At 44.1% G+C, this 26,925-nt stretch overlaps 1 protein-coding gene across 1 annotated transcript in view; it reads right to left on the bottom strand.

The window, feature by feature from the left end:
• Window positions 1-26,925, bottom strand: part of KMT2E (lysine methyltransferase 2E) — a 607,980-nt gene that overhangs the window by 34,798 nt on the left and 546,257 nt on the right. The window contains 1 exon segment of the mRNA XM_029615154.1: window positions 22,692-22,990. Within this exon segment, the coding sequence (XP_029471014.1) occupies window positions 22,692-22,990 (299 nt within the window).

Raw genomic sequence — 26,925 nt, 5'->3', positions numbered from 1 at the left:
AGACAATTAATGTAATTACATTTCAGACAATTAATGTAATAGAGTAGCAAGATGAGTAAATAAGACTATGCGAATAAATGTGGCAGTACATCACTATGAAACGGAACATAAGTAACCGGATGGCTAAATATGCCACAGAATATGAATAAATATGCACAGTATATGGATCCAATTGTGCTGTTGCGTGAAGGTTTTATTCAGGGCTTGGAAATGCTTTTTTGAAAAACCAAGTTTTTAGTCTTTTCCTAAATGTTAGTAAGCATGGCTCCTGTCTCAAATCTGGTGGGATAGAGTTCCAGAGGGCTGGACCTGCTGAAGAGAAGGCTCTGAGACTCAAGGATTTATGTTGGAAGGTTTTGGCCTTTGGAATTTGGAGTGACTCTTTGTAGTATTCCCTGATGGGTCTGACGGAAGTGTATTTTTTAAGTGGTATTTGTAGGTCGATTTGCGTGTGTTGGTTGATAGTTTTGTAAATGATGTTGATGGTTTTGTACATGATTCTATAGTGGATTGGAAGCCAATGGAGGTTTTTGAGGATAGGGGAAATATGGTCAATTTTCCTGGAATTTGTAAGGACTCTGGCTGCAGAGTTCTGAACCATTTGTAGAGATTTGGTATAAGAAGCTGGGAGGCCTAGTAGTAACGAGTTGCAATAATCTAGTTTGGAAAAGATTATTGCTTGCAAGATTGTTCTAAAGTCCTGAGCGTGGAAAAGTGGTTTAATTCTTTTCAGAATATGCAATTTGTAGAAGCAATCCTTGGTGGTTTGGTTAATGAATGGTTTGAGGTTGAGACGATTGTCTAGGATGGCTCCTAGATCTCTTACATGGGCTGTTTGAAGGAGTGTGGGTGGTTTTGGAAGTATGTTATTGTTGTCCGGTGATATGAGCAGGAATTCTGTTTTCGAAGCATTGAGCACAAGATTTAGACTGTTGAGGAGAAGTTTAATTTCTAATAAGCAAGTGTCCCAGTATTCCATTGTTTTTGAGATTGATTCTTTTATGGGGATCACGATCTGTACGTCGTCTGCGAAAAGGAAGTGTTTCAGGCTTAATTTTGTAAGTAGTTGACATAATGGTAGCAGGTAGACATTGAAGAGGGTGGGTGAAAGTGATGAACCTTGCGGCACCCCTCTATTAGAAGGGTGGTATTGGGATTCTTTATTGTGAATTTTGACTTTGTATCCTCTGTTTTCTAGAAATGTTTTGAACCAGTTTAATGTGGTACCTGTTAAACCAATGTTTGCCAGTTGTTTTAGAAGGAGGGCGTGGTTGACGGTGTCGAAGGCCGCCGAGAAGTCGAGGAGGATTAGTAAATATGCTTGGCCTTTATCAATACCAGAGAGGAGGAAGTCCGTGAGTGAGAGTAGTAGCGTTTCTGTGCTTGCTGCTTTGCGAAAACCATATTGGTTTGGGGACAGAATACTGTGGTCTTCTAAGTAGTTGGATAGTTGGGTGTTTACCAATTTTTCCATGATTTTGGCTATTAGAGGGAGGTTGGAAATAGGGCGGAAGTTGTTGGGATCACATGCATTTAGATTTGGTTTTTTTAGTAATGGCTTTATTGAGGCAGTTTTTAGGTCATCTGGGTAGATACCATGTGCTAGAGAGCAGTTTATGATATCTGCAAGGGTTTTTGCTATTGTGTCAGGGATGAGAAGAAGCATTTTAGAAGGGATTTGATCAAATGGGTGTGATGACGGTTTCATTCTCCTTAACGCCGTTTGTATCTCTGTGATTGTTATGGGTTCGAAAGCATTAAGCTGGATGTCTTTGTTTTGGGGGAAATATGTGTTATCTGGAGAAGTAGAGTTTGGAATCCGCTGATTAAGGAGATCCGATATTTTTTTGTTGAAATGAAGGGCAAGTTCGTCTGCTTTAGTCTGGGCTTGTTCGGGTGGGATATCTGGAGTGATGGGTTTGGTGAGGCTTGAAACAAAGGCGAATAGGGCTTTTGAGTCAAAGATGAGATGATGAACCTTCCGGGCATAATAGTCTCTTTTCGTTTTCAACGTGGTACTTTTGTATAGATGGAGTGATCGTTTGTAATCAGAGAGAGAGGTCGGTGAAGGGGCTTTGCGCCATTTTCTTTCTTTTTGCCGAAGTAGTTGTTTGAGCTTTCGTAGTTCCTCATTAAACCAGGGTTGTTGTTTAGATGCATTAGAAGACATTATTTTGGTTGTCAGTGGGCAGAGAGTGTTTGCTATAGATTTTGTTATTTTGGACCAGGATTGGAGGGCAGAGTTGGGTGTAGAGACATCAATGAGTGGTAGCTCCGAGGTTAGAAGTTTGCTGAGATGTTCCGAGGTGCAAGGTTTTCTGTATAGGAAAGTGGGTCTTGAGTTGAGGTTAGAGTCTGATCGAGGTAGAGAAAAGCTGGTGGAGATTAGAGAATGGTCTGACCATGGGACTTTTTTGCAACTTGGTTGTTTTGTAAGAGAAATACCGGAGTTTATAAAGAGGAGATCGAGCGTGTGGCCTGCTTTATGAGATGAGATGAACGTAGCTGGTGGGTGACTTGGATTGGAGAATATATTGGTTGAATGGCTTGGATCCATTGTGATCTTAGAGTCCATTGAGTTACTCTCATGGCTAATCGTGCCATAGGAGTGACATAAACCGTGGAGGCCATGTGGCCTAGTAAGGTCAGAAATTGATGAGCTGTCGCTTGTTGCTGTGAGTAAATGGAGCTTGCCCAGAGGGAAAGTGTTTTTGCCCGATCCTCGGGATAGGATAGTGTTCAAGTCTGCACCTATGAATTGAAGTAGGTGAGACGGGATTTTTGATAGTTGATGAGAAAACCCATGGAGTGAAGTAGAAAAATTGTTCGACTGAGAGAAGTGAGAGCTCCTTGTTGAGATCGACTTCTGATGAGCCAGTCGTCTAAATATGGAAATACATGGACACTTTCCTTGTGCAAGTGACCTGCAATTACTGCCACACATTTTGTGAATACTCTGGGAGCAGAGGCAAGTCCGAATGGCAGAACTCTGTATTGGAAATGTTGATGACCGACCATGAAGCGTAGATATTTGCGGTGAGGAGGGAATATTGGAATGTGAGCATAAGCGTCTTGAAGATCCAGAGAACAAAGCCAATCTCCTGTTTGAAGAAGTGGAAGCATGGTGCCTAGAGAAACCATCCTGAACTTTTCTTTCTTCAGAAATTTGTTGAGATTTCTGAGATCTAGGATGGGATGTAGGCCTCCGGTTTTCTTTGGAATGAGAAAATAACGGGAGTAGAATCCTCTGCCCTGCTGAGTCCGGGGCACCAGTTGTATAGCTCTGGCTCTCAGGAGGGTGGATAATTCTGCTTGTAGAAGAATTATGTGAGACTCATTCTGCAGATATGACCTCGGTGGAGATTCTGGTGGAACTGAGAGGAAATTGAGTTTGTAACCTCAAGCTACTATGGAAAGTACCCATTGGTCTGTTATTTTTATCCAATGGTTGTAAAAATAGGATATTCGGCCTCCTACTGGTAGATGTGCTCGAGGGTTGAGGAGATGGATTTGTTCCCTGGTCTGTGTTTCAAAAGCCAGCAGCAGGTCCTGTCTGTGGCGGAGGCTGAGGGCGACTAGTCCTTGGTTGTCTGGCCTGGGAACGTTGTTGCGGCCTAGTGGATCTGCCCCTCGATGCTGGAGGGTAGTAACGTCGTTGTTGGTAGTATGGGCGTCTGGGTTCGCGTCTGGCAGGACGACGAGATGGCTGTGCAGAGGGTTCCTGTGGAACTTGTGACAGTTGGCGTAAGGTCTCAGAATGTTCCTTTAGTTGTGCCACGGCATCTTGGACCTTGGAACCGAATAGGTTGTCCCCAACACATGGCAAATCAACAAGTTTGTCTTGGACCTCAGGCCTAAGGTCAGAGGCCTTAAGCCATGCCCAACGCCTAGCACTAATTCCAGCAGCCACTGTTCTGGAAGCTATCTCGAAGCTATTGTAAGCTCCCCTTACCTCATGCTTCCCAGCTTATAGGCCTTTATGTATAATTGTCTGTGCTGCTTCCTGGGATTGCTGTGGTAAAGATGTGATGAACTGCTGCATCTGTTTCCACAGATTCCTCTGATATTGTGTCATGTAGAGTTGGTAAGAGGAAATTCTGGTATTCAGGATAGCCCCTTGATATACCTTCCTTCCCAGGGAGTCTAGATATCTCTGATCTTTACCTGGGGGGAGGGGGGGTTGAAGAGTGTGGACAAATTCGTTTTGACTTCTTTTGAGCAGATTCTACTACTACCGATTGGGGTGGAAGCTGCGATTTTTGATATCCAGGAGCAGCCTGCACCAGATATGTGGTATCTACTCGTTTATTAACAGCAGAGACAGAGCATGGGTGCTCCCAGATTAGATGTTGAAGATCCAGAAGAACCTCATGTATTGGTATAGCCAATACCTGCTTTGGAGGGTCGACAAATTGAAGTACCTCCAATGTCTGCTGTCTGGTATCTTCTTCCGCAACCAGGGTAAGGGTATGGTGTCTGCCATCTCTTGAATGAAGGTGGTAAAAGATAAATCTTCTGGTGGAGACTTTTTTCTTTGATCTGGGGGTGAAGGCTCCGACATGAATTCTTCAGAGGATGTATCAGTATGTTGATCATCCCAAGAGTCATTTGGATCATCCCTATATGGAGAGAGTGGGGAAGATCTTGGTTGTTGATGAAGGCCCGAAGGTCCTGGTTGCGGATCATCAGAGGGTATTCTTGGAGAAGTGTGCTCTGATGGTTTTGGTGGAAGGGCATCGATAACTTCTTGATATCTTTTCAAGAGACTTTGGAAAAATGCCAAATCATGTCATTCTGGATCCCCATACGATGGAAGTGCAAGTAACGGTGTCAAAGACGTCAATGGGGTTGGCAGCGAGGTCGGCATCAATGAACCCGTCGGTATCTGCACATAAATTGATGTCGATGTAGCAATCATCCTCTGTGCAGGAACCGACTTGGATCCTGGCACCGGCATCGGTATTGTCACCGGCATCGGTGTGACTGCCGGCATCAGTAAGGTTACCGGCATTGATGCTGAAGGCACCGGCATTGCGGGAGCGCCGGAGTTACTTGCTGTTCCTTAATAGCCTGGATGACCGCTTGCCTGATAAGATCAGACAATTCCGGCGTTACAACTGATGAAGTCAGAGCAGTTATACACGGTGGCGGAGGCTGTCCTGGCAGATCCTCCACAGAGTCCTGTGGAGGTTCAGGAATCGACGTATCCTTTTGAACAGGCCCAGGCGTTGAAGGAACCGGCGTTTCCTGGCTCCATGGCCGCTTTGTGCTCGATTCCTCCGGGAGAAGAGATGATTCCAATGTCAATGGACGTCGGTGTCGATGACGATGCTTTGTTTTATGTTTGCCGATTGACTTCATCGATGCTGTCGACGACGCTGGAGACGGATGATCCCCTGAGCCTTCCGGATGATGTTTTTTAATCAAAATACATTTGGGAACTCCGACCGGAGATGATTTCGACGACGTCGAGGGAGATGGCTGAAGCTGGAGATGGAACAAATGTTCCATTTTCTATTGACGAGCCTTCCGTCCCTTCACAGTCTCCGCACATTTTGGGCAGGTGTTGACGTCGTGATTCTGACCTAGACACATCACACACTCGAGGTGTGGGTCGGTGATGGACATTGTCCGGTTACATATAGGGCATTTTTTGAAGCCATTTTTGATCGACGGCCGTCGATGACAAAATGAGGAAATTTGTGAGAGAAAAAATTCTGTTTTACTCGAAGAGTAAAAACGAGACAGAGGTACTCACCAGCCGGTGGAAACCCCGAGAGATCCCAATGGGAGAAAATATTATTGAAAATATGACTTTTTAGTCAGAAATTGTTGTGAGAGACTCGCAACAGCTTCTACTCCGTGATGCCTACAGCAGTGCGGAAAAACGAAGACTGAAGAGAGACCCCTGTGGTAGAGAATATCATGGCATGCTGGGCATGCTCAGTGGCCTCACAGGGCCAGTCAAAATTTTCTAGAAACTTTGACAGAAAGCTTTTCCGCAATAGGGCTCCGTCAGTGACATCACCCATATGTGAGGACTAGCATCCTGCTTGTCCTGGGATAAAGCACAAATCACTAGGGTGGAATCTTGGACTGATCTGGTTGAAAGAAAATTTTAACTAGAACCAACCAAATGTTCCTTCTTTATCTTCCCACCAGTTTGGATACAGGGAATGTACACAAGAAACCCTTATACTGGGAGGGAGTCTGATTAGCTTGCCCTCAGAATGCCCACCACAAAAGAGAGACTCCTAGGCCCAAATATCCAATCTATAAAATTTGAAGAAAGTATGCATAGCTCTTCTGCAGGGATTTAATGAAGTTCCACCCAAGAGACAATTTGCATCTAGTGGACTGTGCTGTAAGTCCCTTTGGCATCACCATACCCTTTAGGACAGGGGTTGTAAACTCCGGTCCTCAAGAGCCATAAACAAGCCTGATTTTCAGGATATCCACAATGAATAAGCATGAGATAGATAATGGAGGCAATGCATGCAAATCTGTGTCATGCATATTCGTTGTGGATATCCTGAAAACCAGGCCTGATTGTGGTTCTTGAGGACTGGAGTTGGCCACCCCTGCTTTAGGATATAGCACTAGAACAGCCAACCTTTTTTCCCCCGACTAGAACAGCTGCCAGCACATTTTTATGCTGCTATGTTTTAGGCTCTATAACTGAAAGAAAAGAAATGATTTTGGTGTACAAATATATGTTCTGTAATAAGTAAAGACAAGAATTCTCCATTTTGTCTATTTCAAAATAAAATCTAAAAATACACTATAAACTGCCAGGAGTGGTTAACACCCTAGAACAGCCATATGCACAAAAATATGCAACTATGCTTAGACTTTATAATTGAAAGAAAAATGATTTCAGTATATGAATTGATACTCTATAATAAGTAAAGACAAGAATTTTGCAGTTTGTCTATTTATTTCAAAGTAAAATCTAAAAATGTAGTACAAACTGCCAGGAGTAGCTAACAACCTAGAACAGCCATATGTTTTAGGCTCTATAATTGAAAGAAAACTTGAATTACTTATAATCCAAATTAAAAATATCTCTTTCACATTTTAACAGCTGTTTTTACAGGTATTTGATGACATTTTTCACATTAAAGTACAGGCTCAACAGTGGCATAGCCAGAACTGAATTTTTGAGTGGGCACAAGGTTAACATGGATGGGCTGTAGACATGTAGGCCCGATACCTACTAATTGAATTCTTATTGATAAATGCCAAATACTGCACCCTACAATTGCCAAGTAGTTTGCAACAGCAATTATGCATCATACATGAAACTTTAAAATATTTTACCTCAATTATTTTAAGCACTTACCAGCATTAACATTTCTTTATTAATCTGTATTAATTTATTTTATATTTATTGCAGTTTATAAAAGCACAAATATATCATGTAAAAAGCAAATAAAACAAACAGATCCAATCAATCATGTAATAAAACAAAAATCAATGTATTCTTCCATGGCAGTTTGAAAGGCGCCAAGCCAACAGGCGCTTGTGATGGGGAGGGCTACCCACCAGTGCTGATCACCTTGTAACAGCTAACATCCAAGGTAAAAAGACAAAAAAAATCGAAAAAACTGCCTTTGAAACTGAGGAGAGATTTCTGTGGGGAAAGCCATGATTCTGAGACCCGCCCCCTCCCCTGACATCATCGCAAACTGATCCGGGCAGTTTGAAAGGCGCCAAGCCAGCAGGCGCTTGTGATGGGGAGGGCTACCCACCAGTGCTGATCACCTTGTAACAGCTAACATCCAAGGTAAAAAGACAAAAAAAAAATTGAAAAAACTGCCTTTGAAACTGAGGAGAGATTTCTGTGGGGAAAGCCATGATTCTGAGACCCGCCCCCTCCCCTGACATCATCGCAAACGGATCCGGGCAGTTTGAAAGGCGCCAAGCCAGCAGGCGCCGCGCGCCGAAGGGGTGCGACAAAGGGGCACTCCCCTTTGTGCACCTTTTGTGTTATTTGTTTAATATGCTCCTTGTTATACCTTTTGCTTAATTGTTAAGAACTTTGATTTTGATGATTTTATTTTTGTAATCTCTTAGCCTCAGGTACAAAAATTTTAGATTGTAAGCCCTTTTAGAGGATAGTGAATTATCTATTGTACCTTATTGTAAACCAATGTGATATCTCTTTTTGAAATGAACATCGGTATATAAAAAAATCGTAAATAAAATAAATAAAATAAATGAATCCTCTTTGCAGAAAGCTAAACTTCATCATAACTACAATAAAATGGCATTAATAATCAAAACAGGTGCAATGCAGAGCTAGGAAAATTCACATTACAACCAACATGAAAAAAAAAATACAAATTCTGGTGTCACCTCAACAAAAAATATCCTTCCACTACTAAACATTTTGAGAAGTAACACAAACCACTGCAAAAAAAAAAAAAAAAAAAAAAAGAGGAGACATCAAGAACCTTGCCATACCATATAATCACAGCACTGATTCTCTGGACTCAAACAGTAACCTTATGAAAAAGCAACAATGCAAATACTATACCAGGCCCTGGAACATTAATACACCACCTACTGGGGTAACAAAACAAGCTGGACTGCTACAAATTCCTTTAGATAAAGTACACATTAGCAGAAATACTGCACCTCAGTCACACACGGGCAACACAGAGGCCAACCCTTACCTAATATAGAAATAAGGGGCTACAAATTAGAAACAGAAACATGCAGACAAAACCGAAATAGAAAGCCTGAGAAACCAGACTCTGAACAGTGGAATGTAGAAGAAAGAGCAAAATACAAAAATATAAGAAATGCACATTCCCAAACATGGCATATTCCAATTGCTAAAATCTCAAACCACTTGTTATTTACCTTTGTATTTTTCTAATCAGTTGGTCCTGGTCTCTTGTTTCTCATGTTGGTCATTTCCTAAATCCTCTTCAGGGTCTCTCTTCTTGTTCTGTTTCTTTTCCTCCTGATTCCTTCCCTTCCTCACTCTCACATAGGGTTCATACTTTCTCTCACAGACTCCATCACAACAAACTCTCACTCTCATATGCTCTCCCTTCCACAACACACAAGCTCTCATTCTCACTTTCTCTACCACAGTGTTTTTCAACCCAGTGCCTTGGGGTACATCTACCCAGTCAGGTTTTCAGGATATCTACAATGAACATGCATGGCAGATTTACACAGCGCATACAACGCTATCTCATGCATATTCGTTGTGGATATTCTGAAAACCTGACTGGTTAGGTGTGCTTCAAGGACTGTGTTGAGAAGCACTGCTCTACCATACACACACACATGCTTTCACTGTCACATGCTCTATCATACACACACACACACACACACACACACACTCAAGCTCTCACTCCCACATATTCAAGCTCTTACTCTCTTCATACACACACCCAGGCTCCCATTGTTATACACAGACAGATGTACACCCAGGCTCCCATTCTTATAAAGAGATGCATACTGAGGCTCTAATTCATATATACAGACAGATGCACATCCAAGTTCCAACTGTTACACACATACACACTCCTATTCTCATCTACACACACACAGGCTCCCATTCTCATTCCCACATACATACTCAGGTTCCCATTCTCCCGCACCCACTCAGGCTCCCATTCTTACCCACACAGACCCACTCAGGCTCCTATTCTTACCCATACACTCCCATTCTCACACATACACACATTCCCATGCTCACCCACTCACCACATGCCCAGGCTTCCATTTTTATACACAAACCCAGCCTCCCATTCTCTTACACACACACCCAGACTCCCATTTTCATCTCAACACAAACACCCAAGCTCATATTCTCACTCACACACACATATATTGAGGATTCCATTCTTACTCACACACACACACACACATATGGCCATTCTCTCACACACATACTCCCAGGTTCCCATTCTCTCCCCATCATACACACCCAAGCCCCAATTCTCACTCACATATACCCAAGCTCCCATTCTCACCTCCTGACACTCCCCCCCAAGCTCCCATTCTCACCACAACACACACTCAAGCTCCCATTCTCACCAACACACATATCTAAGCTCCCATTCCCAACCCTCACACACACCCCTAAGCTCCCATTCTCAACCCCCGTACACACACAAACTCCCATCTCACCTTCCACACAACACACCCAGGTTTCCATGCTCACCCACATACACATATTCAGGCTCCTATTCTCACCCCCACCCACCACAGGGCATTTTCATTAGGCACGGTCAAAATCCTACTTCCGCCACAGCAGAGATAGGATCCCATGATGACAATGCTGCTCTGGTCCTCCTCTTCACTGTTGAGGGCATGTGATCCTGCCACAGCCTTGCTTTTGAGGCCTGCTTCTTTGCCGCCTCAAAGAAGCAGTGCCTCTGTGACGGCACTGCAGCTCCAGCCCTCTTCTTTGTAGTGGGGATGGGATCCCGTGATGGTATTGTAGCTCAAGCCCTCTTCCTCGCCTTTGCGGGGATGGGATCCCATGACAGAATTACTCCAACAGGCCTCTTTCGGTGTCAGATAGCTCTGGTTGGGTGCACATAAGCCCAAAGTGAGTTGGCTGTGGCCCACCCAGGCCCATGCTACTGAGACGCACTAGAACTGCTGCAGGCACATTGTTATGCAATTGAGAAGTGTAAATGGGGTACATGATCACAGTATGTTGCAGCTCCTTTTAGGAAATGGGCCACATCAGGATGAGCCAACAAGGATCCACCATTCACCTGACCTCTGAAACGGGCACGAGCTGCTACTTGTACCTTTAAGGAATTAAGTGCCAAGCCTTTATTCAAACCATCCTGCAAAAATTCAAAAAATGAGCGGGATCTTGACAGAACAAGGAAGAGTACCTCGATCCTCTCACCAGGCCTCAAACACTCACCAAACCTGCACATAGGCCAAGAAGTAGAGAACTTTCAAGCTTTTAGCAAGGTGGAAATCACTGCCACAGAGTATCCACATTTCAGCAAGTGAGCTCTTTCAAGGGTCATACCGTAAGACAAAATCGAGTGAGATCTTGGTGAAGAATAGGACTCTGCCGCAACAGCTCCCTGTGTGCCGGAAGCCGAAGGAGTGACTCCGTCAGGAGCCGCCGATCTGCATAACACAGTTTCCTGGGCCAATCTGGAGCAACCAAGAGCACCATCCCTCTGTGGCGCTTGGTCCTTCGGATTAAAGTGCCCAACAGGGGCCATGGAGGAAAGGCGTATAGCAACTTGTCTTCCGGCTATTCCCGCACCAATGCATCTATCCCCAACACTTTGGATCTCTCCTATGACTGAAGAATCATGGAACTTTTGCATTGCGAGAAGTAGCCAGCAGGTCTAGAAATGGGACACCCCAGCAATCCAGAACCAGCTGAAATGCCTCGTTTGATAGCACCCATTCTCCTGGGGCTAGACTTTCTGCTCTTACATTGTCTTTTCCTGTTTTATGCGAGGCTGAAAACAGCTGGAGATGTAGTTCAGCCCATTCCATAAGCTGATCTATCTCCTGTGACACTTGTTGGCTCTTGTTTCCTCCCTGCTGATTTATGTAAGCTACAATCATTGCGTTGTCCGACATTATCCGGACTACTCGACCTTGCTTGCAAACGACTGATGGTCCAGAGAGAGTCTTCTGCATCCCAGTGTGCTCAGCTCCTCACCATGGAGGCTCGCATCTGTTGTCAGTACAAGCTAGTCTGGTGGAGCTAGAAAGAAATTCCCTTCTTTAGATAATCCGGCTGTAGCCACCACTGCAACTGGAAGGAGACATCCATCGGCAGATGGAGCTGAACTGAATAGTCCCAAGATTATGGGTTCCACCGAGAAAAAAGGGAGTGCTGAAGAGAATGCATATGTGCTCTGGCCCACGGTACCACTTCCAGGGTTGCTGCCATTAAATCAAGTACCTACAGATAGAAACATATGGTCAGGTGCAGAGTGTTAATCTATAGACATAGCTGTGCCATCAACTTCTGAATATGAGCTTCCAGCAGGAAAACATTGCCCTGCTTCATGTCTAACCGATCCCCAAGGTATTCCAATGATTGATCAGGCTGAAGACTGCTCGTGGCCAGGTTCACCCCCCAGCCGAGCTCCTGCAACAGGGAGATCACCTTAAGGATCACTAGGCAGATCTCTTCCAGCGACTTGGCTCAAATCAGCCAGTCAACCAAATACGGGTTTACTAGGATTCCATTCTTTTTCAATTCTGCTGCAACTACTACCATTACCTTGGAAAAGGTCCTGGGAGTATTGGCCAGACCAAAAGGCAGTACCCTAAATTGATAAGGGCTTCTCAGAACTGCAAAGCACAGAAAGCGTTGATACTCTAGTCGAATGGGAATGTGAAGATACGCTTTGGACATGTCCAAAGGAGTCAGAAAATTCCCCGACTGCATGGCCATTATCAGAGCACAAGGTCTCCATGAGAAAATGTGTTACTCACAGGTGACAGTTGACACCTTTGAGATTCAGGATGGGACAAAAGGATCCTTCTTTCTTAGGTACAAGGAAATAAATCGAATATCGCGCCATATTTTCTTGAGACATGGGCACCAGAATTAAGAGCCCTCAGACTGAGAAGCCTCACCAATGTATCCTCCACTGCCTGTTTCTTCTCTGGGGAGTGGCAGGGAGACCATGAACACGTCCCATGGAATACTGTGAAACTCCAGCGCAGAATGTTAATACAAACAAAAAACACACTTTAAAATGTTTGTATGCTAATGCCAGAAGTCTAAGAAGTAAGCTGGGGAATTAGAGTGTATAGCAGTGAATGATGACAGACTTAATTGGCATATCAGAGACATGGTGGAAAGAGGATAACCAATGGGATAGTTTATTTATTTATATATACCGGTGTTCGATTTTACATATCACATCGGTTTACATTTAAACAAAATTTGCAGGAACTCATGCGTTACCTTTGTTAAATACATTAAACATTTAAATATGGGGATTGTTAATAAGGGATATAAAAGAACATGGGGAATGGCTAACACTCCCGATCGAGGATCACTCACCGCCCCTCCCCTGACGTCACTGAGGACTGTGATGGACGTTAAACGGCGCCAGAACACCAGGTGCCTGCGCACAGGGATGCCACACATCATCACCACCGGGCTCCCTGAAATAACCAACAGTGATGAGAAAGACAGAAAGAAAGAAAAAAAAGGTGAAAGAATCCATCTGGAACTGAGAGGGGAGGGGTGGTGAGTGATCCTCGATCGGGAGATCCGCCCCCTCTGAAGTCACTGAGGACTGTGACGGACGTTAAACGGTGCCAGAACACCAGGCGTTGCGCGCCAAAGGGGCACTCCCCTTTGTGCACCCCTTCATGCATCCCGTAGTGTTAGCCATTCCCCATGTTCTTTTATATCCCTTGTTAACAATCCCCATATTTAAATGTTTATTGTATTTGACAAAGGTAAAGCATGAGTACTTGCAAATTTTGTTTAAATGTAAACCAATGTGATATGTAAAATCGAACACCGGTATAAATAAATAAATAAATAAATACATACATACATACATACTGCTATACCGGGATACAAATTATATCACAATGACAGAGGAATATCTTGATGGTGGGGTGGTGCCACCAAGGGAAGTGATAATTCCCTTGTTCAGGTCCTTGGTGAGGCTTCACCTGGATTACTGTGTTCAGTTCTGGAGACCGTATCACAAAGGAAACAGAGACAGGATGGAGGCGGTCCAGAGGAGGGCGACCAAAATGGTGGGTGGTCTCCATCGAATGACTTATGAGGACAGGTTGAAGAACCTGAATATGTATACCATGGAGGAGAGAAGGAGCAGGGGTAGTATGATACAGACCTTCTGATACTTGAAAGGTTTTAATGATCCATGGTCATCAACAATCCTTTTCCATTGGAAACACTTTAGTAGAACTAGGGGTCACGATTTGAAACTCCAGGGAGGAAGACCGAGAACCAATGTCAGGAAATATTTCTTCAAGGAGAGGGTGGTGGATGCCTGAAATGCCCTTTTGGAGGAAGTGGTGAAGACAAACTGTGAATGATTTCAATGGGGCATTCGATAAACACTGTGGATCCCTAAAGGCTAGAGGATGAGAATAAATAAAAAAGCTTAGGCACCGCCAACCTTAGAAATATGGTTTAAAAAACTGACAAGGCTGTTCACTTGTAAATTTCTATTGGCTAAACAGCACTCTCCTAAACGATTAGTTATTGTAATGAAATTGTGGGACCCAGTAGCGGATCATTTATCTCCCAAAATTTGAAGTGATTTGAACAGTGTCCAAATTTAGCAGTACCCACTCACTGCGATTCCAGTATTGATGTTTATTGATAGTACCACACCTATGCTCTGTTGGTATGCTGTAATGATGGAATGCTCTATTTGTCTGATGTACTGATGTAATATGATTGAAAATGTCCATCTCATAAAGGGTGGGGGAGGGGAAGCAAAGGGAGGGGGGGAGGAGAGACAAAAAGGGGTCAAGAAAATTGTAAGAGAGCCCGATGTCTTCTGACATGGTCAAGCCTCAATAATTAACGGTAGTCTATAAGACCTATCCTCCTTATGGGCTATGCAGGATCATGATGATTGTTTAGCATTGTTGTTTAGGTTGTTGTTATTACTCATACTACCATGCTTTTTGTTATGGCGGAGATGCAGATGATGTTTTACCCATGTTTATACGATCGTAATTATATGTTTTGCTGATTCTCTCCAATAAAAATGATTTAAAAAAAAAAAAAAAAGCTTGGGGGTAACCTGCACGAAGCGGCAGTTACTACCTTAGGAAACTTGCTGGGCAGACTAGATGGACCATTTTGGTCTTTTTCTGCCGAATTTACTATGGATAAATCATAAGCATTGGCAAGTTAATTGTAAGACATCGATAAGACAGGCTAAGAGAAAATTTGAGAAGAAGTTGGCCATGGAGGCAAAAACTCACAATACAAACTTTTTAAAATATATCCAAAGCAGAAAGCCTGCAAGGGAGACGGTTGGACCGTTGGATGATCAAGGGGTTAAAGGAGCACTTAGAGAAGATAAGGCCATCGCGGAAAGGTTAAGCGATTTTGTTTGCTTCAGTGTTTACTGAAGAGGATGTTGGAGAGATACCCGTTCCAGAGAAGGTATTCATGGATGATGATATTGATCAACTGAACCAAATCACGGTGAACCTGGAAGATGTGGTAGGCATGATTGACAAACGGAAGAATAGTAAATTGCCTGTACTGGATGGTATACTCCCCAGGATTCTGAAAGAACTAAAAAATGAAATTTCAGACCTATTATTAAAAATTTGCAACCTATCATTAAAATCATCTGATGTACCTGAAGATTGGAAGATAGCCAATGTAACCCCTATATTTAAAAAGGGATCCAGGGGTGATCCGGGAAACTATAGACCAGTGAGCCTGGCTTCAATGACAGGAAAAATTGTGGAAACTGTTATAAAGAATAAAATCACAAAACATGGTTTGATAGGACACAGCCAACATGGATTTACCCAAAAAAGAACATACGAAATTGCCATCCTGGGTCAGACCAAGGGTCCATCAAGCCCAGCATCCCGTTTCCAACAGAGGCCAAACCAGGCCGCAAGAACCTGGCAAGTACCCAAACACTAAGAAGATCCCATGCTACTGATGCCAGTAATAGCAGAGGCCATTCCCTAAGTCAACTTGATTAATAGCAGTTAATGGACTTCTCCTCCAAGAACTTATCCAAACCCAGCTACACTAACTGCACTAACCACATCCTCTGGAAACAAATTCCAGAGCTTATTTGTGCATTGCGTGAAAAATAATTTTCTCCAATTAGTCTTAAATGTGCTACTTGCTAACTTCATGGAGTGCCCCCATGTCCTTCTATTATCCGAAAGTGTAAATAACGGATTCACATCTACTTGTTCAAAACATATCCTTTTTAAGCTTTGTCCTATATAGCATGTATCTTCAATTCCTTCAATCGTTCCATAGTTTTTACCTGTTTTGTTTTTTGCTACTGTTATTTGCTAACTAGTTTAATCGTTCATTTGTAAAGCACTATTGCTAAACCTTATGTTAATTGTAAACCGATGTGATGTGTCTAAACGAATGTCGGTATATAAAAGCGACAAATAAATAAATAAAATAAATCTCATGATTTTAAAGACCTCTATCATTATCCCACCTCAGCCGTCTCTTCTCCAAGCTAAACAGCCTTTATGACCGAGCGTAGGGTTTCCATGCGGAAGTGTGGTATCCTTAGGTAGCGGTTGACCGACTTGAGGTCCAGTATGGGCCGGTACGTTCCCTCTTTCTTGGGGACGATAAAATAGATGGAATAGTGTCCAGTATTCGCTGGTGCATGGGCATCGGTGTTATGGTCTTTAAGGCAAGCAATTTGGTTAGTCTGGTTTCCACTGCCGGCCTCTTGGAGGGGGCATGGCAGGGAGATTTCACAAATTTGTCTGGAGGGATGCTGTGGAAGTCCAGAAAGTATCCCTTTCTAATGATGGTTAGGACCCACTTGTCCGACATTATCTCGACCCATTTTTGGTAGAATCGGGCAAGCCTGCCCCTTATGGTTTCTTCCTGTGGATGGGTCTTTTGATTCTCATTGTGGGGTGCGGCTGGGGCCTGGCCCTAAGCCGGCTCCCCTCTTGTTCCGAAAGGACTGGCCCCTGCCTGCAGGGCGAGGTGCTTGGTATGTATTCTTGTACGTTCTGAAATGCTGTGATCCTCTGCCTCTGGATTTCCGGGGAGAGGGGTTTATTTTATTTATTTTTATTTATTTAGAGTTTTCTATATCGGCATTCGTGATTAAAAATCACATCATGCTGGTTTACATATAACAAGGGGGTGTGAAAACGAAAAGTAAAATGGAACATTAACAAGTGCAAAGAGGTCATAAAGTTAATTACAACAAGGTTGATAGAACTAGGGAAAGAATTAGAGCAAGATAACCGAGCAGTTAAGGATTAACTATTTACATTATATTGTGAAGTCTCTTAAAAGATGTTGCTGTCATTCAATTGGGATCTGGGAAGGCTTGCTTAAATAGCCAAGTCTTAAGTCTTTTTCTGAATGTAGGTAGGCATGGTTCTTGTCTCAGATCCGGGGGAATAGAATTCCATAGTGAAGGTCCGGCTGTGGAGAAGGCTCGGTCTCTGAAAGTTAAATGGTATGTGGTTTTGGTTTGGGGAACGAGAAGTGATCTTCTGTAAGCTTCTCTGATGGGTCTAGTGGATGTGTGTCGTCTGAGTGGGATTTGTAGATCAAGCATAGCATTGTGATGGATAGCTTTATAGATGATGGTGATGGATTTGTGGATAATTCTAAAGTGTATTGGCAGCCAGTGTAAGTTCTTGAGAGTGGGAGAGATATGATCTCTTCTCCTGGTGTTAGTCAGAATTCTGGAGCATCTGAAGGGGTTTAATGGATGCGGAGGGGAGACCAAGTAAGATAGAATTACAATAGTCTATCTTAGAAAAGATAACTGCTTGAAGGACCGTTCTGAAGTCTCACACGTGAAGGAGAGGTTTGATTCTTTTCAGAACCTGTAGTTTATAGAAGCCGTCTTTAGTTGTTTGTTTGATGAAGGATTTTAAGTTAAGACGGTTGTCGATAATTATTCCTAAGTCCCTTGTTTGGGTAGTAAGTTGGTTGGAAGACATGGAGAGGGGTTACTATTTTCTGGTGAGATGATAAGAAGTTCTGTCTTAGCTGTATTTAATATCAGATTTAGACTCGTGAGAAGGAGATTGATCTCTCGAAGGCAGATTTCCCAAAATTCAAGAGTTTTAGTGATGGTTTCTTTAATGGGAATCAAAATTTGCACATCATCGGCGTATAGGAAGTGTGTTAGTTTCAAGTGGGTTAGCAGTTGGCAAAGCGGAAGAAGGTATATATTAAAGAGCGTAGGGGAAAGGGAGGAGCCCTGTGGAATTCCTAAAGACGAAGTATAGCGGGAGGATTCTTTATTATGCATTTTGACCTTATAGCCTCTATTGCTGAGGAATGTGTTGAACCATGATAGTGCAGTTCCTGTTATTCCTATGTTTGCCAATTGATTGAGGAGGATGGAGTGCATAACGGTGTCAAATGCGGCCGAAAGATCTAAGAGAATAAGTAAAAAGGATTGGCCTTTGTCTAGACCCATGATGATGTGGTCAGTCAGGGATATGAGTAGAGTTGCCATGCTTAAAGCTTTACGGAATCCATATTGGGAGGGGTACAGAATTTTGTGTTGGATTCTCTTGATCTTGTCCTCTGGTAACCAGGGTACTGGAGATTCGCCCCATTTGTCGGCTAACTTCTCCAGTTCGCTGCCGAACTCTGGCTCCGAAGCTGACCAGCTTCGGAGCCAGAGTTGCCTTCTGGCTGCCACAATGGATGAGATTCCCCTGGCTGAAGTGCGCACCAGATCGGAGATCGCATCCGTGAGGAAGGATATTGCTGGTTCTAATGTTTCAACGGGCGTGGTTGTGTTCCTGGCCTGTGACAAGCATGCATGTGTCACCACGGCACAGCAGGCAGCGATCTGCAGTAACATAGCTGCTGCCTCAAATGACTGTTTAAGGATGGACTCCTTACGTCTGTCTTGGGCATCCTTGAGTGCCGTTCCTCCTTTGACTGGAATGGTGATGCGCTTTGTAACAGCGCAGACCATGGCGTCCACTTTGGGGAACCCCAGGAGATCTTTGGCTGAAGGTTCCAGTGGGTATAGGGCTTCTAGGGCCTGTCCTCCCTTGAAACTGGCCTCTGGGGCATTCCATTTCAGGTCAATCAGCTGTTGTACGGCTTGCAGCAATGGGAAATGGTGTGAGGCCTGATGGAGCCCGACCAGAAGAGGGTTCATCTTTGGCTCCGCTGAGGCGCTTGTGTCTGGGATGGCCAGCTCCCTCAGACTCCCGGACACGAGGTCTGGTAGTTCGTCTTTGGAGAAGAAACGCATCATGGTTCAGTATGGTTCCATTCCTGGAGGGATTTCCCCTTCCTCCAGGGAGTCTTGGTCTTTCTCCGAGGTGTCTGTGTCGCCTAAGGTTAGGCTTTTGTCTGGAGGAGGCACTTTTCTGTGAGGCCGAGAAGGGCTTGGGAGGTTAGGGTCTTCTAGTGGAGGCTGTGGCATCGGTGGCGCTGATTGCGCCTGGACGAAAGTTTGCAAACCCTTAACGAATTCCACCCAGGAAAAGGTTCCTGGGTCTATATTGAACCAGCGGTGTTCCCCGAAGGCCCCGACTGGAGGGCTGAGCTGGGGATAGAGAGGTCCGGGGTACTATCAGTGGATCTGGATTCACGTACTGGCTGTGGGGGACCTTGCCCTGGTTTTCCCAGAGCTGTCTCACACTGTAGGCACAGGGCAAGAGCCTCTTCATGCTGCCAGCTCTTATGTGGCAGGCTGGGCAGAGGGATTGTGCTTTGGCTTTCTTGGCCGGTGGTGCCATGGTTTGAGCACGTAGGGGCGTTCAAACCCAGTCTGTGCGTTTATATGCGCGCACCGGGAGGCTTAGATATGCACTCTGGGTGCACTGAGGGTGCGCGTGCAGGCAGCAAAGATATGCTTGCAGGCCAGTCAGTGCGCTTATGGGGATGCATGCGCTGCTGTGCATGCCGAACTTGCGTGCCCGGCGCTGTTGAGCATGGCGCTATGCGCCCGGCACCCTCGTGCACCTCGCTGTGTGTACGGCACCTATGTGTACGCTGCTGTGCGCACAACTATGTTATGCGCCCGGCTTGCCGCTGTGCGCATGGCTCAGTTAGGTGGACAGTATAGCGATCAAGGGGGGGAAATGGCGCCGGTGACCACGCGATTAAGATGGCAATCCCTCTGGATGGTCTCCACGTGGGAGGACCCTCGAGCCGGATCAGGGTCTAGCCTGGAAGGGGCTGCTCAACCCGAAGGGTCAGACGCTGCCGGGCAATCTGTGCGGCTATCCGAGCCTCGGAGACTTAAGAAAGTTTTCTACCTTACCTTGTCTTGGCACTTCCCGGTCTCGTGCCGGGCGGTCTCCGGCTGCAGGGGGAGAGGGAAATACCTTCACTGCCGCGCTCGGTCTTGCACCTGCTGCCTCTCAGCCACTCCCTACTGGGGGCTAAGTCCATGCTGGGAACCGGCTGCCGAACCGAGGCTTACCTCTGAGGGATCTTGGAAATCACCTCAGGAATTCTCGACTGGGGGAGGGACCCTTAGGTATCACTGCAGGAGAGCGGGGCTCGTCTTGTAGAGGTAAGATTTTGGAATTTTTCTTTCTTCTTTTGGGTTTGGATATTCTAACGCTGTGCAAGCGTGTGTAGAGTCCCAAACTGCTATGGAGACGGAGAAATACTGAAGAGCAGAGCTTCCTGCAGAGGTATATGTAGTGCTGACGTCAGATTGAAATCTGATTCTGTCTCCAACTGCTATCAGGAGTACACTATACCCAATGGTCCTGAGTCCATCTGCTACACTCTAGGAAATGCAACATTTCCTGCAGTTCGCAGGAGCTGACATGCTGCTACAATAGAAAGGTGCTGAGCCAGTAACACATCTCTTATTCCCCTTAAACCACAGATCTCCTCCAAAGATCCTTCTGGGTAAGGAGGAAAGCAGCCACTGAGTGAAGAGGATAAATTTAAAAAAACAAAAACAAACAAACCACTACTAACCCTGTTTTTTTTTTTTAAACTTTATTAAACAAAGTAAGAGTAAAAAGTACCTCCCTGGCAGGAGTCCACTTCTCAGCTTCAAGTCCTTGTCTACAAGAGCTTTTAACCTTTCTTCAAGAGGAATCCAGGGAGAAGGATTGGGGTAAGAAGAACTGGACGGGGGAAGAGGAAACTAGTGCCACAGATTTTGGACCCCTTCACAACAAAGGATCAAGCAAATGAACAGACCCCTCTGATCGTTCCTATTCAACCACGAATGAAAAGTGTCAAAATTCCATTGGGAGTAATTTATCCAACTACTATTTGCCAGATACAGAGAAATACTGAGGAGCTGCAGGTGGCATACTTCCCTGTAAAGCGTGACATCATCAAATCAGTTATTCTCTGCTTCTACCTGCTAGTAGGGGAGAAAAATCCATGCATCTGGACTGGTCTGGTGGGAAGATAAGGAAGAGATTATCTAACTCAAATGCAGCTTAGCAAGTGATGTATTATATTATTGAACCTTTCATTCGCAATGCTTTTTACACAAGGCAGTTTATCCTAAGCAAAATTAGCCAAAGAAAATGTTCTAAAGCTTGGAGCTACTCTGAAGGTGTTTAATTCTTCAAGCCCCTTTTTGTATCTTTGCCAACTGACAGGCCGATACAGTAAAGCGCGGCCGTGGTTACCCTGCTTCTAACCCGCTTCGAACTCACAATTTGGCCGCGTAAGTCCAACCCGCGATTCACTATCCCTTTTAACTCATCCTTACCGCTTCTTTAAATCAACCGGTAACCCTTTCCGCCCGCAGCATGTATATGAGATGTAAACGCTCCGATTAGCTATTCCCTCCCATACAGTAATGTGCGCCCCGATTATCTCCTTTTTAAACTGTAGTTTTGCCGCACGTTTAACCTGCTAACTTACCGCCTACCCTTACCCCTGCGTTAGTGTGGAGCATCAGGTCAGAGAGACGAAATGTCATGGGCAAACGACCCCCTCACCCTCTGGGACCCTTACCCTGGCGTTACTGTGGTGTGACAGCAATAGGCAATCTCCGGTCAAAATCCCCCCTCCCGAAGCAAGGCGCAGGGCGAAAATCGGCTCGACATGTCATTAAAACAAAAGTAAATAAAGTGTAATAAAAGTAAACTTACTGCATGTGAATTTTCTTTGAACAGTCCTCTCTCCCCTCCTCTCGAGGCACGCACTGCGGCTCCCCCGCCTCCCGGGGGCAGCCGGCGGCAAAAGCAGCTTCCAGCGGCCCCCGCCGGCGAAGGTGGATGAATGGACGCCCGTACGCCTGGATGAATGCACGCCCGCCGGCGAAGGTGAGTGAATGAATGCACGCCTGTACGCGCCGGCGGGCGTGCATTCATCCAGGTGGAGGGAGCTGGTGGCAAAAGCGGCTTCCAGCAGCCCCCGCCGGCGGTGAATGAATGCACGCCTGTGTACGCCTGTGCGTGCAATTTTGGCCCTCAAGGCGTGACATCACGACGTTTGACGTCACGGCGTGTGACGTTTGCGTTCGCTAATGCACTTCTCAATGACAGGTACCAGCGCACTCAGGATACCGTATAGGCGCTGTATAGCACTCTATACAGTAAAATGGATTGCGCGGGCCTAACGCTTCACGGATGCGGCTTGCATTTGCATGCTATTTAAATACAGTATTGAGCGGTAGGTGATCCGAACTGTGTGTGCGGCAAACGCGGGTGCGCCCGGCCCTAATGCACCTCTTCCTACCGCTCATTACTGTATCGGCCTGTAAATGATTTACCTCAAAGTAGTTTTGTAAAACAATTACCAGTTCATAATTCATTATACTGTCTTCCTGAGGATATCATTAGAAAATAATAATAGGCTGTTTTTCTGAAATAGATTAAAGGTTTCCAAAAGTTACAGAAAACAGATTATCTGGCTCACTGAACTCTAGATCAGACTGAAATACAATTCATATTCTCACACAATGCTGCACAAATTCAGCTATTACACTGTTATTTTTAGTTCTTTTCCCCTTTAGAACCTTTACATTTACAAACATATTGATATAAACAGAATCAGGGAAGCTTACCACTGAACTTCTGGTTCACTCTTCTCACTTGAAGAGGCTTCTTTGACAGGACAAGTGGTGGTAATTTCCTCTGAAGTGACATTTTGAACAGCAACAGGCAGTGGTATAGGCAAGCTAACAAACGTGTCACACTGCTCCCCATTTTCACCACTGACACTATAACTATCATTGACACAACTGCTGTTCATGCTTCCTCCACCAGCAGCATGAGGCGAGAAAGTAACTAAAGATAGAGCTTCTGACTTGGAACCACTTCTCCTAGCTTCCCGTTGTCTTTTTCGGTATTCTAACAAAGACACCTGTTTGAAGTAGAAGAAGATATGAGGAAGAAGAAAAAAGGAAAAAATTATCACTATGCATTTCATGAGCAAAATGGACTTCTACTTTAGCTTTTATACATAATGATAGAATCTTATTTTCTTTTAGCACATGGTTTAATCCTCCTGCTTTGCCAATGGTTATTACCCAATGGTCAGTGGCAGGGCATTAACCACCCACACTGTACTGTTTTCAATATCGGCCAAAAGGCTAAAACAGACTTTTCTCAGTTGCTGAGTTCAGAGCCTGTGCTATAAACGTATCTAATTAGATGCTTTTATTATCCTGTACATGAAATCTTCTTTTGCAAAAGTCTAATATCCTAGTTAGTAATGCAACACAATTTCAACATTTGATATTTCAGTAATGCATCTATTTTAAAGCATTTCTGAAATGCCTGTAGAACATTTGTAACATTCTAAGCAAATATTCAGTCACAAAGAATGTACCTAAAACTAAAGTTACTTTTGTTTTCCAAAGACTGATTTTCTCTAAAGATCCACTACAGTTTAAACTTACAACACTGGTATTGTGCCAGAAGTAGAAACTGTTGACAAACAACTATTTTATCTTTCAGTGATCTATTTTGTACAGTTACCATCCAATGTACTTGTAGCTACAAATCCCCTCCTACATCTAAAATATTTCAATTAGTCAGCCCATCCAAAGTTATTGGAGGAATAGTGGATCTGTAATGAAAAACCTTCTGTGGAATCAGTGTTAGCAAATCAATTTTCAGTTGATTTTCTTCACAAATTCTCCCACTGTTTACATAACTAGAAAGTAGCAGAGATGAAAAAATGTTTAGGTAGGTTAGGCAGCAATCACAATTTTTAGGAGCTGTGGAGGAGGGGGAGGTGGGGGAATTGAAGGATTTCACTCTATTGTTTTTTTCCTTTTATTCAATATATCATTTAGCAAAATTTGCTTTTTTTTCCGCTCACTTTTCTAGCAGGTATAGGGGAGGTTGCTTTTCTTTTCATCCCTCTTCTTCGGCTTTCATATTTCCCTCACATACATTTTCCTCCATTCTCATTTTTTTCCTCCCACTTCTGCCTCTTCCCCTTATCATATCTGAAAGTCTATATTGAGCTGCACCCCCTGTCCCAGTAGTGCTTGTGCTACACTGACATTGCCTCTTCCCTCTGAGGGCACTTGAATTGTGCAATGTTGGTGATAATTTGCCATAACACTAAGTATTGCCTCTTTCCTGGCAATCAGGCCACACTCTGATATTACCTCTTCACCCACTTACTCGGGGGGCAGCATGCCTTCCTCATTGCATCCAGGCTGCAGAGGGCTGTACTGGGCAAGCACAAGCAATAAATCTGTAGTCATCTGGGTAATCAGGCACTCAGACATTTTCCATCCCTGGAAATTAGCATACCCTAATAAGATACGTTCAGGATGGAAGGTGCTTAAAGATACTCTATCTGAGGAAAACAAGTTCTACATCACCACTCTGTTAAGTCAAATCTCGTATCAAGCTCTACAGAGTTTACAAAATATATGCAGTGGTATCCAGGTGATAGATGTGATGTTTAACCTGAACTTAAATATTACCTGGCAAAAGCCACTGTGGTTATTTTCCACTTTCTGATGTAAACACACAATCTAAAAAGTAAAGTTTTTACCTGTAATAGACATACTTGAAGACAGCAGTACATCAGTTACACAAGAAGGTCACATGACAGCACTTGGCACTAAGTGGACAGGAATCTTCCAGTTTTCTGGAAAGGCTATAGCCTTTCACTGAACATGTTCAATAGTTCCCATGCTGCAGCAGACCTGCAGTTCCCCTCAATACCATATATTAGCTATGAATGCGGGTAGGTCTCTTATAGTCCAAGGAATGGACATGTGACCAGGGGAAAAATGTTAGAAGGATGACTAACTGGTCAAAGTGGAAGTTCAACAGCACCTTAGGCAAAAATTTAGAATCTGTATAGAGCACTACCGATTCTGATGAAATGTAATGTAAGGAAGATATATCACAAAGGTCTGTGGCTGACTCTGTAGGCTTAAGTGAACACCATTAAAAAAAACCCTTCCAGGTCAGGTACTAAAGTTTAAAAGAATCTCTAGACTTGAAGGGGGCTTTCATGTGCTGAGTAAGAACCATATTCCACGCTATTGGATGTGTGTTTTGGATGCACATCCATAACTCCTGATACGATACGGGGATTAGCATATCCTAAACACCCCATAACTAATAGCGCTCATCACATGTAAATTCCATATAGATGAGGCTATTTGCTAATCCTTGCAATGCAAAATATTTTCTGCATGGCCAAAGCATCCAATGCAATGCAGCAAATTTTATGCCAGCCCAGGGCTGGCTTAAAGTTATACCACACTCAAAAGCGCATTAGAAAAAAAGAAAAGTCCTTTCTGTGATTCCTCCTAATAGTATCATAGTGATACTACGTAGGAGGCACCAAATAAAGCAGATTTAGTTAAAAAAAACATTAAAAAAAAAAAAAATCTGGACACCTAATAGACGTGTATCTTGTGCATGTCTATACAGGTAGTAGGAGAAAACAGATGCTCATAGATTGAGTGTCCATTTTCCCAACCTGCTTGACAGCTACCTCTCCTGTGCGCCTGATACTGAAGAGGCACTAAGGACACACAACCCCTAATTTAAATATTGCATTGTGAGCCCAGAAAAGGTGGCTGGGCGTGCATTAAGAAAATAGGTGCTCAACACTGAGTGCCTGTTTTCTGCGCACAAATATTGCATCAGCCCCTAAGGCTGTAAAACAATGGGGCTTCCCTCTACCTACTGGTCACAAGCACTAGCTGCACTGAGATGAACTCTAAGAATTCTTGTTTTGGGCCATACTGAAAAATATAGAAGGAATTTAAGCAGTTTTTGTGTGGGACAAGAGAAGCGATTTAGGGCTTTGCCCTCATAGCAGACTGTAAATCTGCTCCATTTAAAACCATAAGACATTCTGGTGGATAAATGGAGAAATCAAGGGACCATATTACCTTTCAACATGTTTGAGTTTGCTTGTAGCCTTTTGCCTCAGTTTAGGGGGAGGTTAGGATTGCTCTTGACTCCTGGGCCTGACAGAAACTGGATGCTAGGGTAGAGCAACACCCCCCTTGGGATGCTTCCAATTTGATTTGGTTTCCTCAGGGACAAATGCTATAGTAATAATCAAAAAAGGAGTTAGGATGATCAAAGGAGGATCATGGGTTTGATCAGCAAGGAGATTTTCAAATTAAACTGGTTCTTGTGTTGAGAGTAAGCTTTAGTACTCTTATGGATGGTTTGGAGGGACTACCAACAAATGTGATCTGTAGCCTTCCTTCACTTTCCACAGATCCAGTTTCTGAGATTACAGGGTACTAATAATCTACCACAAGTTTCAACCTCCCTTCCACTGGGGGAAGGGGGGGTTTCTTTCAGAATAGTGACTGGTATTCTGGCTATCTTATCTGGATCCAACTGAAAAACCATCTCTAGATCTCTGGTTTTGCTAGGTGGCAAAAGGGGGAGGAAGGATTTAGAACATCTTTGGTCTTGATGGCAAGAACTTCAGCCTCATTTCCCAAGACAAATTGGTCCTAAGAGTGTTTCATATGAGGAAAAAAGGATACCCATGGGTCTTCATTGTGAAACCTTCAAGACCTAGAGGTGGCAGTTGATAGGATCTGTAGAATGGTGGTCTTTTTCATGAATCCCATTGTGTCCAAAACCTCATGTCAGAAGAGGTTTCTACCACCATAACATAATCCTTTCCTGAAATTCCTCATGAGGCCTAAAGCCATGACAGCTTATAGGTGTCAACAGCCATGGCAGTGTTACAGATGTAGACCCCAGTGATAGAATAACAGCCTACCTTGAGTAGAAGGGCAATCTGGGTCAGAAGCAGGCAGCGAGCAACCAATCCAAGAAGGCAATCCG

This window comes from Rhinatrema bivittatum, chromosome 9 (assembly GCF_901001135.1).
Source record: "Rhinatrema bivittatum chromosome 9, aRhiBiv1.1, whole genome shotgun sequence".
Classification (NCBI taxonomy): Eukaryota; Metazoa; Chordata; class Amphibia; order Gymnophiona; family Rhinatrematidae; genus Rhinatrema; species Rhinatrema bivittatum.
This window is presented reverse-complemented; position numbering and strand designations above follow the sequence as displayed.